The 11380-nt window shown below is 41.9% G+C and overlaps 1 protein-coding gene across 3 annotated transcripts in view; it reads left to right on the top strand.

Annotated features, from left to right (window-relative positions):
* Positions 1–1344: 1344 nt before the first annotated feature.
* Positions 1345–11380, top strand: part of PISD (phosphatidylserine decarboxylase) — a 34209-nt gene continuing 24173 nt past the window's right edge. For 2 of the 3 annotated variants that reach the window (XM_029922667.1, XM_029922665.1), the window contains exons 1-3: positions 1345–1434; positions 9934–10013; positions 11203–11378. In XM_029922667.1, the coding sequence (XP_029778527.1) occupies positions 1370–1434; positions 9934–10013; positions 11203–11378 (321 nt within the window). In that variant the 5' untranslated portion in view covers positions 1345–1369. Of the gene's footprint in view, positions 1435–9933; positions 10014–11202; positions 11379–11380 lie in introns of those variants that run through there. The other variant, XM_029922668.1, reaches the window with a different exon arrangement.

Here is an 11380-nt window from a genome sequence, read left to right as displayed (position 1 = left end):
CATGAGAGTGATAGCAAAAGGGTATGGGTTCTTTGTGGGGTGATAAAAGTGTAATTCATTATGGTGATCCACATGATACCTGTGGATATACTAAAAACTATTGAGTTGTATAGTTATAATGTGTGAATTGTAACGTGAATTTATATTTTGATACATGTGTTTTACTATTTTTATTAAAATATTTGTAATGCTTTATTTATTTTTGAGAAAGAGAGAGCGTGAGCAAGGGAGGGTCAGAGAGAGAGGGAGACACAGATTCTAAAGACAGGCTCCAGGCTCTGAACTAGCTGTCAGCACAGATCCTGATGCGGGGCTTGAACTTATGAACCGTGAGATCATGACCTGAGCCGAAGCCAAACACTCAACAGACTGAATCACTCAGGTGCTCCTTGGTAGTGTTCTTCGGTGCACCAATGTTTTTAATTTTGATGAAGTGCCAATTTATTTTGTTGTTGCCTGTGTTATATTCAAGAAGTTATTGCTGAATCCAATGTCATGAAGATTTCTTTTATGTTTTCTTTTAAGAGGTTTATAATTTTAGTTCTTTTTAGGTCTTCAATTCATTTTTAGTTACTTTTTGTATATGTTATAAGGTAAGGGTCCACTTCATTTGCATGAGGATATTTCAATTTTCCTAAATGCACTTCATTTTGAAACAACCCTTCCCCCTCCTTCTGAGTTACTACTCTCAATTGAATAGTAAAACAATCGATACTTTTTTTCTCAGTCTTTTAAGGCTCACAGAGGGAGGTATCTCCTCCAACAGGAAATCAGGTGCCTGTTAGGCACCATGGAGGGTTGGTTGTGTTCTAGTTGGGCTTAAATAACCACACAGAAATAATTGCAGGCACCAGACAATATATTCCTCTGTGTCAAATGTCTGAAGGCAACTGTAATTAGCAGAATAGAGGAAGAAAAAGTGGACGTAGGTTTGGTTTGGAAGTAAGTTTCCTCTCCAGTTTGGTAAAGTAAGAAGGAGCCACTGAGCATGCAAAGGGTTCAGAACTGAGTCGTGGATGCTCTTAGCTTCCCCACCTGTAAATAAGGGAATTGGCTAAGCTAAGCTGATAATTTCTCGGACCTTGGGTGACTCATTTTCCAGGCGCATGGGGAAACGGACGCCAGAGGAAAGAAAGAAGCTGGGGACTCTGCGCCCAGGTCACAGGAGGTGACCACCCAGCCTGGCTCTAGAGGTGACCCAAGAGCCAGGCTGATGACGCGAGCAACAGCTAGAGGGAGGAGCTTACCAGTCTCCATCCACAGCCCACCGTGTTCCTTATTGGCCCCGTGAGCTCCATGGCTCGTGGCGTCACACGTGTGCGCCACGAGAGTGGAAAGGGGGCGTGGCCGCCCCGAAGGAGCAGACAAGATGGCGGCGTCCGTGGGGCCGTGGTGCTTGAGGTTGCTGCGCGGTGTCGTGCCGTGGCGGATCAGGTATAGCTGCGTGGGGAGGTTGCCTCAGGGCCGGAGGCAGCGTAGGCTGGACTGGAGTCGGGAGGGAGGAATCGTTTCCCTGTTACGGGCTCGACCTGAGGAGGGGTCGGTGGAGACGGCGGCGTCCACCTTCATCTGAGGCGGGTGGGACTTCCCGGCATATAGGGAGGTCCGGGTTTAGTTAGGGGCTGGCCTAAGCGCTCTCGCTTTGCCCTTTCCAGCTAAGTGGAAGTGCAGAAGGGATTAAAAACAAAAGATTCCCAAACAAAACAAATGGTTGTCTGGCCACCACTAGAGTCGAGGCTGGACTGGACGCTACTTTCGGGATTTGTGTTCTTGGAAAGGCTACAAGGTGTTGGTAGAGCTTTGGACTGGAAGTCGGGGGCTTTTACTTTGGATTCTTGGTCTTTGAAAGGAAGAGGTTGGATTCGGTAATAGCAAATAGTTAAGGAACTAGGGTCTTGGTGGCTCTGCTGACTACCAGCTGTTAGGTTCTTAGAGTTAGAAAAGACCAGAGAGGTCATCTAAATCCAGTTTTAGTTTAGTTTTGGAGTTGGCGAAATTGAGGCCTTGAGAGAGGCAGGGACTTGCTCGGTTTTACTAAGCCAGTAGTAACAGAGTCAGGACCCCGACCAGGCTCCCTCTGTCTCTCACGCAAGGACCTTTCCCTTAGGCTGCCCACCATGAGGGCGTTATTCACCAATAGCTAGGGAGCATTTGGACTCCCTGAGGATGGATTAAAATGTTGGTAGCTATGACTCAGAGTCTGCTGCCTGGTGTCACTTGAGGAGCGAGGGTTTGAGAGACGCATAGTGATTTTTGTTTTTCCGGCAGGGTTAATTTTGTCAACATTAACCAAAACTTGCTCTGTGACCAGAGGTGACCTATCATTATGATTTGGGGAAGTAAAAGGACACTGGATTTGGACTAAGAGCGAACAGAAACTTTGGTCTTACCATGAAAGCTTTACTCTCCTGTCATTGACTATTTCAGAAATGGTGTAGTTTTCTCAGGAAGGGGCTCTGCAGTGTGGGGTAACAGTTGGGATTTGGAATGGAGGGTCTCTTCTTTCGATATTAATACCAGATGAGCTATTTATGAGTCAGGAATGAATTCACCTAAACTGTGTCATAGGTTAGAAAGACTAAAAAGTGACATTCCTAAAATATTGTTTTAGATGAGGAGGAAGATGTACTCACTCGCTCACCATCATTAAAAGGATTGGAGGCAGGGGGTCATACTTTAGTATCAATGTAGATAAATGAGATTGGTTTTAGGTGAGGGGGTTGGAAAGGATGAGGATTTGGGTACAATAAAAGCGCTTAATTTTCAAAGGTATTATATATTGTTGATACAAAAAACAAAAACACAACATTTTCCTAGGTTTTGAGTAAACATGTCTGTGAGCCATACAGAGGAAAACCTCATATTGCAGGGCAGTTTTTCAGTTACTGGGTGATGTGTGGCAGGTGATAGAACAAAGAGAACACAACACTTAGGGTGATAATTAAGGGCCATGTTTCCCAAACTTGTTTCATAAAGTAATAGGGTAGGTGTTTGTTAGAAATTGAGATTCCCAGTTGTATCTCCACCCTGTTGCCAAATTCAGTTTACTAGGTGTAGTAGGTTGGGACTGCAGGTGTCTTAGATGACTCTTACGTTCAGGCAAGTGTAGACTTAATACCGAAGGAGGGTTACAGGCACAAGTCTTTCATTCAGAAATACTGACATTCCTACCACTGCAAACCACAGTGCTAAGGACCATGGGGGAAAGGAACAACAAAGAGGAATTAAAAGATACAGCATTTGGAATAGGCTTTTTGTTTAAAGAATTTTGCAGTTTAGCAGAAGAGGGAGAAAACATTCAACTAATTAATTCGTGCTAATTAACCAAAGATAGAATGTGGAATAAGGCCTTCAGGAGATCTGCCAGTTCATTTTTAGGAGAGCTTCATAGCTTCAGAAAACAAGAGATATAGAAGGACTACAGTTAAAATGTCACCACCAGGGATGATGTTAAAAGTATTTTTTTTAAGTTTACATGACTTTAATTCTATTTTTTTAATATTTATTTTTTTTAATTTTGAGAGAGAAAGAGAGCACACGAGGGATGGACACAGAGAGGGAGACCAAGGATCTGAAGCAGGCTCTTCCAGAGCAGTCTGATGTGGTGCTTGAACTGTGAGATCATGATCTGAGCTGAGGTAGGACGCTAACTGACTGAGCCACCCAGGTGCCCCATGGCATTTTTTAACCATGACCATATGGGTGTAGGCCAATCAGCGTGGACGCTGGTCATAGCCAGTTTTTCTTTTTTTTTTAAAGTAATCCCCCGGCCCTGCCCACTTGCGACGTGGGGCTTGAATTTATAACCCCAAGACCAAGAGTTGCTTGCTCCACTGACTGAGCCAGCCAGGGGCCCTCGTCACAGACAGTTGGTATAGCCATCCCCGTGTGTGCCAGCAGAACATATACTCTTTTACTGTAAAAAATAGTAATATGGGTGCACCTCAGTGTCTCAGTGGGTTAAGAGTCTGACTCTTGATCCGCTCAGGTCATGCATGATCTCTCGGTTTGTGAGATTGTGCTTCCGCTGTCAGCGGGGATCCTGCTTGGGATTCTCTCCCCCTCTCTCTGCCCCTCCCCTGCTCATGCTCGGGCTCCCTCTCTCTCTCTCTCTCTCAAACATAAATAAATAAACATTTAAAAAGTATTATGTAGCTAGGTGTTGGTTTTTCATGATTGTCTCATGTAGTCTCAGTGGGATCCTGTTTTTACAGGTGGGGAAATTGAGGCTTAGAATTAATTGAATTTCTTAAAGTCACATTGCTAATGAGTGGCAGTAAGTCACTCAGACTGTGTGCTCACTCATGGGCTTTAATCACCTGCTTGCAGGATGTCCACTTGAGTCACCACCTAGAAGACAGCTGATTGAATTTATCCATTCACCCTTCTGGGGTTTAATCTCCATTGAGATTGGAGTTCAGTGGGAAGGCAGGCAAAGTAAACAGGTGAGTTTGCGCGTTTGTGGGTGTGTGTACATATATATATACACACACAATCTGTTCATTTCAGATCGTGAGAAGTGCCATGAAAAAAATAAAGGAAGGTGATTAAAGGGTAGGATCTTGAGAGGGGCAACTCTTGGGAACATGATGATCAGGAAAGACAAACTGAGGAGAGGACATTGCACAGAGAACTGAATGATGAGGTAATGAGTCACATAGAAGGGTTTGCCCAGCAGAACGAACAGCAAACACAGGGATGTGGAAAGAGGCAAAGGTATGATGGGTACTAGGAGTGGCAGCAGGAATGAGTAAGGAGGAGACACAAAGCAGTAGGATATCTGAGAATCCAGGAAGGACCAAGTACATGGGGTCTGGTCTTATTTTCTGTTTGAAAAGGTCACTCTGGCTGTGTTGTGGTGAATAGGATATAGAGGGCCAAGAGTGGAAAATGAACAGGTTTTCTCAGTTACCTGGTAAGAGAATCAGGTGTCTTGGGCTAGGGTGTGAGTGGTGGTGGCAATGAGAAATAGATAAAGGGGTGTGTGTGTGTGTGTGTGTGTGTGTGTGTGTGTAATTTTTTACTTTTTTTTTTTTTTTTTTAGTAATCTCTATACCCAACATGGGGCTCGAACTCCTGACCCTGAGAACAAGTCACATACTCTTCCAGCTGAGCCAGCCAGGTGCTCCTAGACAGATAAATATATTTTAAAGGTAGAGTCTCCCTGTCTTGCCAGTGGATTGAATATGGATAATGAGAGAGAAAAGACTTATATATGAACGAGTCTCAGGGTTTTGACTTGTGTAGCTGTGTAAAGGGTGCCTTCTGCTGAAATGGTGTACTAATTATAGTAATGCTGCCATGGTAACAGGTACACCCCAGCATCTCTGATTTACCACAGTGAAAGTTTATGTCTTGGAGCACCTGGGTGACTCAATTGATTAAGTGTCTGACTCTGGATTTCGGCTCAGGTTGTGATTTCATGGTTTGTGAGTTTGAGCCCCACATGGGGCTTTGTGCTGACAGCATGGAGCCTGTTTGGAATTCTGTCTCCCTCTCTCTCTGCCCCTCTAGCTCTCTCTCTCAAAAGTAAATTAACATTTGAAAAAAAAATCTTTAAAAAGTTCTCATCACAAGAAAAAAAATTTTGTAACTGTATGGTGACAGACGTTAACCAGCCTTACTGTGGTGGTCTTTTCTCAGTATATATACATATTGATTCGTGTTGTACACCTGAAACTAACAATGTTATATGTCAATTAAACCTCAGTAAAAAGGCGAGAAAGGGATCAGTTGTGGCAAATACTTCTGTGAGAGGTCAGATAACACGAGACCCAAGAAACATGCATTGGTGTTGGCAATCTGGAGGTTGTTGGTGACCTTGACAAGAGGTGACATGGTTGGAACAAAAGCTTGGTTGAGTGGGATTAAGAGAGGGTTAGAGGTGAGGAAGTAGTGACAGTGAATATAGCTCTTTTATTATTATTGTTTAGTTTTTATTTTAAATCCAGTTAGTTAATGTACAGTGATATATTATTTCAGGTAGATAGTGATTCAGCACTAACATACAACACATGGTGCTTGTCACATGACAAGTGCACTCTTTTTTTTTAAATGTTTAAAAATGTTTATTTTTATTTTTTTCACCCCCCCAAATGTTTATTTTTTGAGAGGGGGAGGGGGCAGACAGAGAAGGGGAGAGAGAGAATCTCAAAAAAACAATGAATCTGCATTCTCAGCACAGAGCCTGACATAGAACTCAAACCCACAAACTGAGATCATGACCTAAGCCGAAACCAAGAGTCAGACGTTTAACCGATTGAGCCATCCAGGTGCCCCCCTCTTTTTTTTTAAGTTTACATATTAATTTTTAAGAGAGTGTGTGCAGGTGGGTAGGGGAGGAGCAGAGGAAGAGCAGGAGAGAAGATCCCAAGGATCCCAACCAGAGGCTCTCCTAGTGCAGAACTTGACATGGGGCTCGAAATCATAGACCTTGAGATCATGACTTGTGCTGAAGTCAACCAGCTCAGCCACCCAGGTGCTCCATGACAAGTGCACTCCGTAATTCCCATCACCTGTTTAATCTGTCCCCTACCCACCTTTTTCTGGTAACTTACCAGTTCTCTATACTTAAGAGTCTGTTTCTTGGTTTCACTCTCTCTTTTTTTCCCCCTTTCCTCATTTGTTTTGTGTCTTAAATTCCACATATGAGTGAAATCATTGGTTACTTGTCTTTCTCTGACTTATTTCGCTTAGCATTATACTCTCTCACTCCATCCATGTCATTGTTTTTTTTTTTAAATTTTTTTTTAATGTTTTATTTATTTTTGACAGAGCATGAGAGGGGGAGGGGCAGAGAGAGGAGGAGACATAGAACTGGAAGCAGACTACAGGCTCTGAGCTAGCTGTCAGCACAGAGCCTGACGCGGGGCTCGAACCCACGAAGGTGAGATCTGACCTGAGCCGAAGTTGGAGGTCTAACCGACTGAGCCACCCAGGCACCCCTCCATCCATGTCATTGTACATGGGAAGATTTCATTCCCTTTGATGGCCAAATAATGTTCTGTTGTATATATATACCGTATCTTTTTTAACCATTCATCAGTCGATGGACATTTGGTCTGCTTCCATATCTTGGCTATTTTAAATAATACTATAAATATAGGGGTGCATGTATCCCTTTGAATTAGTGTTTTTGTATTCTTTGGGTAAATACCCAGTAGGGTGATTACTGGATTTTTGAGGAACTTCCATACTGTTTTCCTCAGTTGCTGTACCAGTTTGCATTCCCACTAGCAGTACAAGATAGTTCTATTTTCTTCACAACCTTGCCAACACCTGTTGTTTCTTGTGTTTTTGATTTTAGCCATTCTGATAGGTATGAGGTGATATTACACTGTAGTTTCAATTTGCATTTCCCTGATAAGTGATGAGGAGTGCCTTCCAACGTGACTGTTAGCCATCTGTATATCTTCTTTGGAGAAATGTCTTCTGCCCATTTTTTATTCGGATTATTGGTTTTTTGGGTGTTGAGTTTTATGAGTTCTTTAATATATTTTGGATACTAACACTTTATTGGATATATCATCTTCTCCCATTCTTTAGGTTGCCTTTTACTTTGTTTCCTTTGCTGTGCAGCTTTTTATTTTGATGTAGTTCCAATAGTTTGTTTTTGCTTTTGTTTCCTTTGCCTCAGGGGTCCTATCTAGAACAAAGTTACTACAGCCAGTGTCAAAGAAGTTAGTGCCTGTGTTCTTTTCTAGGATTTCTACAGTTGACAGTGAACATGGCTCTTTTTAAGAGCTTGTTTTGAAGGAAAGAAAAGTGAGGTGGAAACTTAGAGAAGGGTCCGTGGTGGACAGTATTTATGTAAGATTGGAGAACGTATAGCATTTATCTGAGGATAGGAAGGATCCAGTTACAAAAGACTAACTGGTGTAATGGGGCATTTGCCAGGCATTTTTTCCCAGGAGCTAGGGCTACAGCGGTATATGAGAGAGCCGAGCTCTGTGTTCTCAGGCAGGGGTGCTGAGGGCGAAGGTCCACATGCGAGACAAACCACCTGAGTGCTGTGTGTCTGGTTACAGTGGATAGACCATTATCTCCCATTTGTACCTTCCCCAGCCAAGGGAAGAAAAGCCTTATTCAACAGTCTGCAAACATTCTTTTAGTTGGGGGATTCAGCATTCACTCTGGAACACACAATACAGCAGTGTACAGAATACAACAATGTACCTTTAGTCAGTTTTTACCCTTCTTGTTCTAGTTCTGTTTGGAAAGCAGGATTTGAGGCTTTTAGCTTTTGTAGTGGGTGTTTCCAGTCTTAGAGATGAGCGTTGTTCATTGCTGAAAGAACATTCATATACTGAAACATAACCTTCTTTGTGTTAATAGCTGTACATCTCTCTGGCCTTAGTGGTGATGATTATCATGGTTCCATACTTTTTCTCCATACAGACCTGACTTGCCTATGGGAGAATCAGTTTCATCACATTAGCCATATTAGCACCATGTTGTGATGGTGTTTAAAGTCAATTTCAAGCCCCCCCCCCCAAAAAAAATTAAGGGGCCTAAATCCGATCATGTTTGCAGGATATCTGTATAAGACATTAACTACTAAATATCCATGAAAGTCTATATTATTGTATGAAGGTCATAAATGTAGTTCTGTTTTCCATAAGAGTGGCAGTGTGGACATTTGTAATAAATTATTGCATCTCTCATAAAGGGCCCCATCAGAAAAAGAAGCGCTTACTGACAAGAACCTAATTACTTTACTTTAGATTACAGGTCAAAATTAGGGGAAACTGAAGTGCTATCTGAATTGAAAATGAGATGTATGCTCTTTGATTAGGGGAGATCTAGTTGTTAACTGAAAGTTCACAAATGCTTTTCTTGCTGGCAGTCATTTATTGCCACTGGGAATAAGTCCAGTTTCCCTGGGTGAAGGTGAAACAGAAACAAACTAAATTAGAAATAATGTTTTCTTAGAGTGGAAAGCTATCCTTGCTAGTTTTTTTGTCAGGAGGCCTGAAATCTGTTTAATCTGTCAGCATAGTTTGACAGATTAGCAAAGTAGCCACAAAAGATAATCCAAACATTCTAAATTAATTGAGCCTTCTAGACTTGAAGTAGATTAGAATAGTTACACATGGTTTGTTTGTATCATTTTTTTCCCAGGACAGATTTAAAAAATTTTAAATGTATTAGATTCTTTTAATTTTTTTTTTAACATTTATTTATTTTTGAGAGAAAGAGCATGATTGGGAGGGGCAGAGAGAGAGAGAAGGAGACCCAGAATCTGAAGCAGGTTCCAGGCTCTGAGCTGTCAGAACAGCTTGAATTTACAAACTGTGAGATCATGACCTGAGCCGAAGTCGGCTGCTTAACCAACTGAGGCACCCAGGTGCCCCTAAATGTGTTAGATTCTTTAATGAGGTAGGGGTTAGATGTTAACAGGCCTGTGTAGATTTCTTATTTTGTGGTACAGAAACATATGGCTCTGTGTAAGAGTGCTGGCTTTACTGCCTGTTATAATCTTCTGCCTAATAAGATAACTTTATTGTGAAATAGTTTCTGAAGTTATAAAAATAATAAACAGAATTCCCAAATACTTTTTACCCAGATTCCCCAAATGTCAACTGTATTTGCTTTACTATTCTCCTTCCCTCTCCCTCCCTGTCTTATCTTTATGTGTATGTGTGTGCGCATATATATTTTTTCTCTTTTTTCCCCCGAAACACTTGAAAAAATTACAGATTTGATATCCCTTTGCTTTGAACTGTTTCAGGGTACAAAATCAATGAACTGTTTCAGACTTTTCCTACGAGGACATTTTTCTCACACAACCACAGTAGTGGTCAAAACCAGGAAATTAACATTGATATAAGACTGTTAGTGAATCTATAGATTGTATTCAAGTTTTGCCAGTTGATCCACTATTTTTAAATTTTAAGGTAAATGTTTTAACAGTTCACTTTTGCTTGCTTATAGCCTCCTCCACAATGAAAACACTGCCCTGAGCCATTTCCTACAGTCTTCAAGGAAGCTGCCTGTCAGAACCTTTTACACAAGTAAGTAGCAATTAGAGAGAGTGCTGGCTTCTGTGTGCTTCAGTTGCTTATCAGTACACTGGTATAAACAACTATTTCATAGGGAAATAATTAGAATTAAATGACCTTATATCTGTGGAGTGCTTAAAATAGTTATTACTGAAGCACTAGTGATTATGACCTCATCGTTTTTGCTGACTGCATAGTATTCCACTGAGCGGCTGTACCATTTGCTATTAGATGTTTAAGTTGTCTCTAGGCTTTTTCTGTTATATATTTCACCTTTTTTTCTTAATATTTACTTATTTTTAAGAGAGAATATGAGCAGGGGAGGGGCAAAGGGTGGGGACAGAGAATTTGAAGTGGGCTTTTTGCTGAAAGCAGTGGGCCTGATGTGGAGCTTGAACCCACAAACGTTGAGATCATGACCTGAGCTGAAATCAAATGTCCAACCAACTGAGCCACCCAAGGGTCCCTCTGCTATATATTTCTATGGTAATATATCTTTGTGCAGCTTCATTATAAATTTGTAGAGGTAGACTTGCTGGATCAAAAGACTTACGTATTTTACAAGTTGGTATTTAGGCCAAATTACTCTTCAAAGAAGAGTGTTCCAGTTTATATGTATATAAGTAGGAAGTGCTTGTGAGTGTGTCAGTTCCCCACACCCTCATCAAAACTCTTAATTATGAACTATTTCTATTTTGCAAGCAGACATTTGAACCTGTTGAGAAATGTGCCTTGTCTTTATTCTTTAGATATCCTTTTTTTAAAGTTTATTTATATTGAGAGACAATGTGTGAGCAGAGGAGGAAGAGAGAAAGAGAAACAGAGAGAGAGAAAGGAAGGAAGGAACAAATGAAGGAACCTGAGCAGGCTTTGTGCTGTCAGTGCAGAGCCTGATATGGGGCTCCATCTCACAAACCATGAAATTATGACCTGAGCCCAAGTCAAGACACAGAATCTGAAGCTGGTTCCACACTCTGAGCCATCATCACAGAGCCTGATGTGGGGCTCAAACCCACGAACCAGGAGATCATGACCTGATACAGAGTTGGATGCTTAACTGACTGAGCCACCCAGACACCCCTACTGAAAGCTTCTAAAAATGCATGACTTTTTGTGGGCCTCCTTTGGGTGCTATTTGCATGACTCATCCCTGTCCCTTCTCCCAGTCTCACAATTTCCTGTTTTTTTTTTTTGTTAACAGATGCCAGAAGAGTCCACACTGCCACTGCTCGAACCTTGTTCTGGCTGCGCCCCCTGCCCATTCTGTTGGTAACAGGCAGTGGGTATGCAGGTTACCGGCAGTATGAGAAGTACAGGGAGCAAGAGCTGGAGAAGCTGGGATTGGAGATTCCACCCAAACTTGCTGGTCCCTGGGAGGT

Source organism: Suricata suricatta, chromosome 14 (assembly GCF_006229205.1).
Source record: "Suricata suricatta isolate VVHF042 chromosome 14, meerkat_22Aug2017_6uvM2_HiC, whole genome shotgun sequence".
Lineage (NCBI taxonomy): Eukaryota > Metazoa > Chordata > Mammalia > Carnivora > Herpestidae > Suricata > Suricata suricatta.
This window is presented reverse-complemented; position numbering and strand designations above follow the sequence as displayed.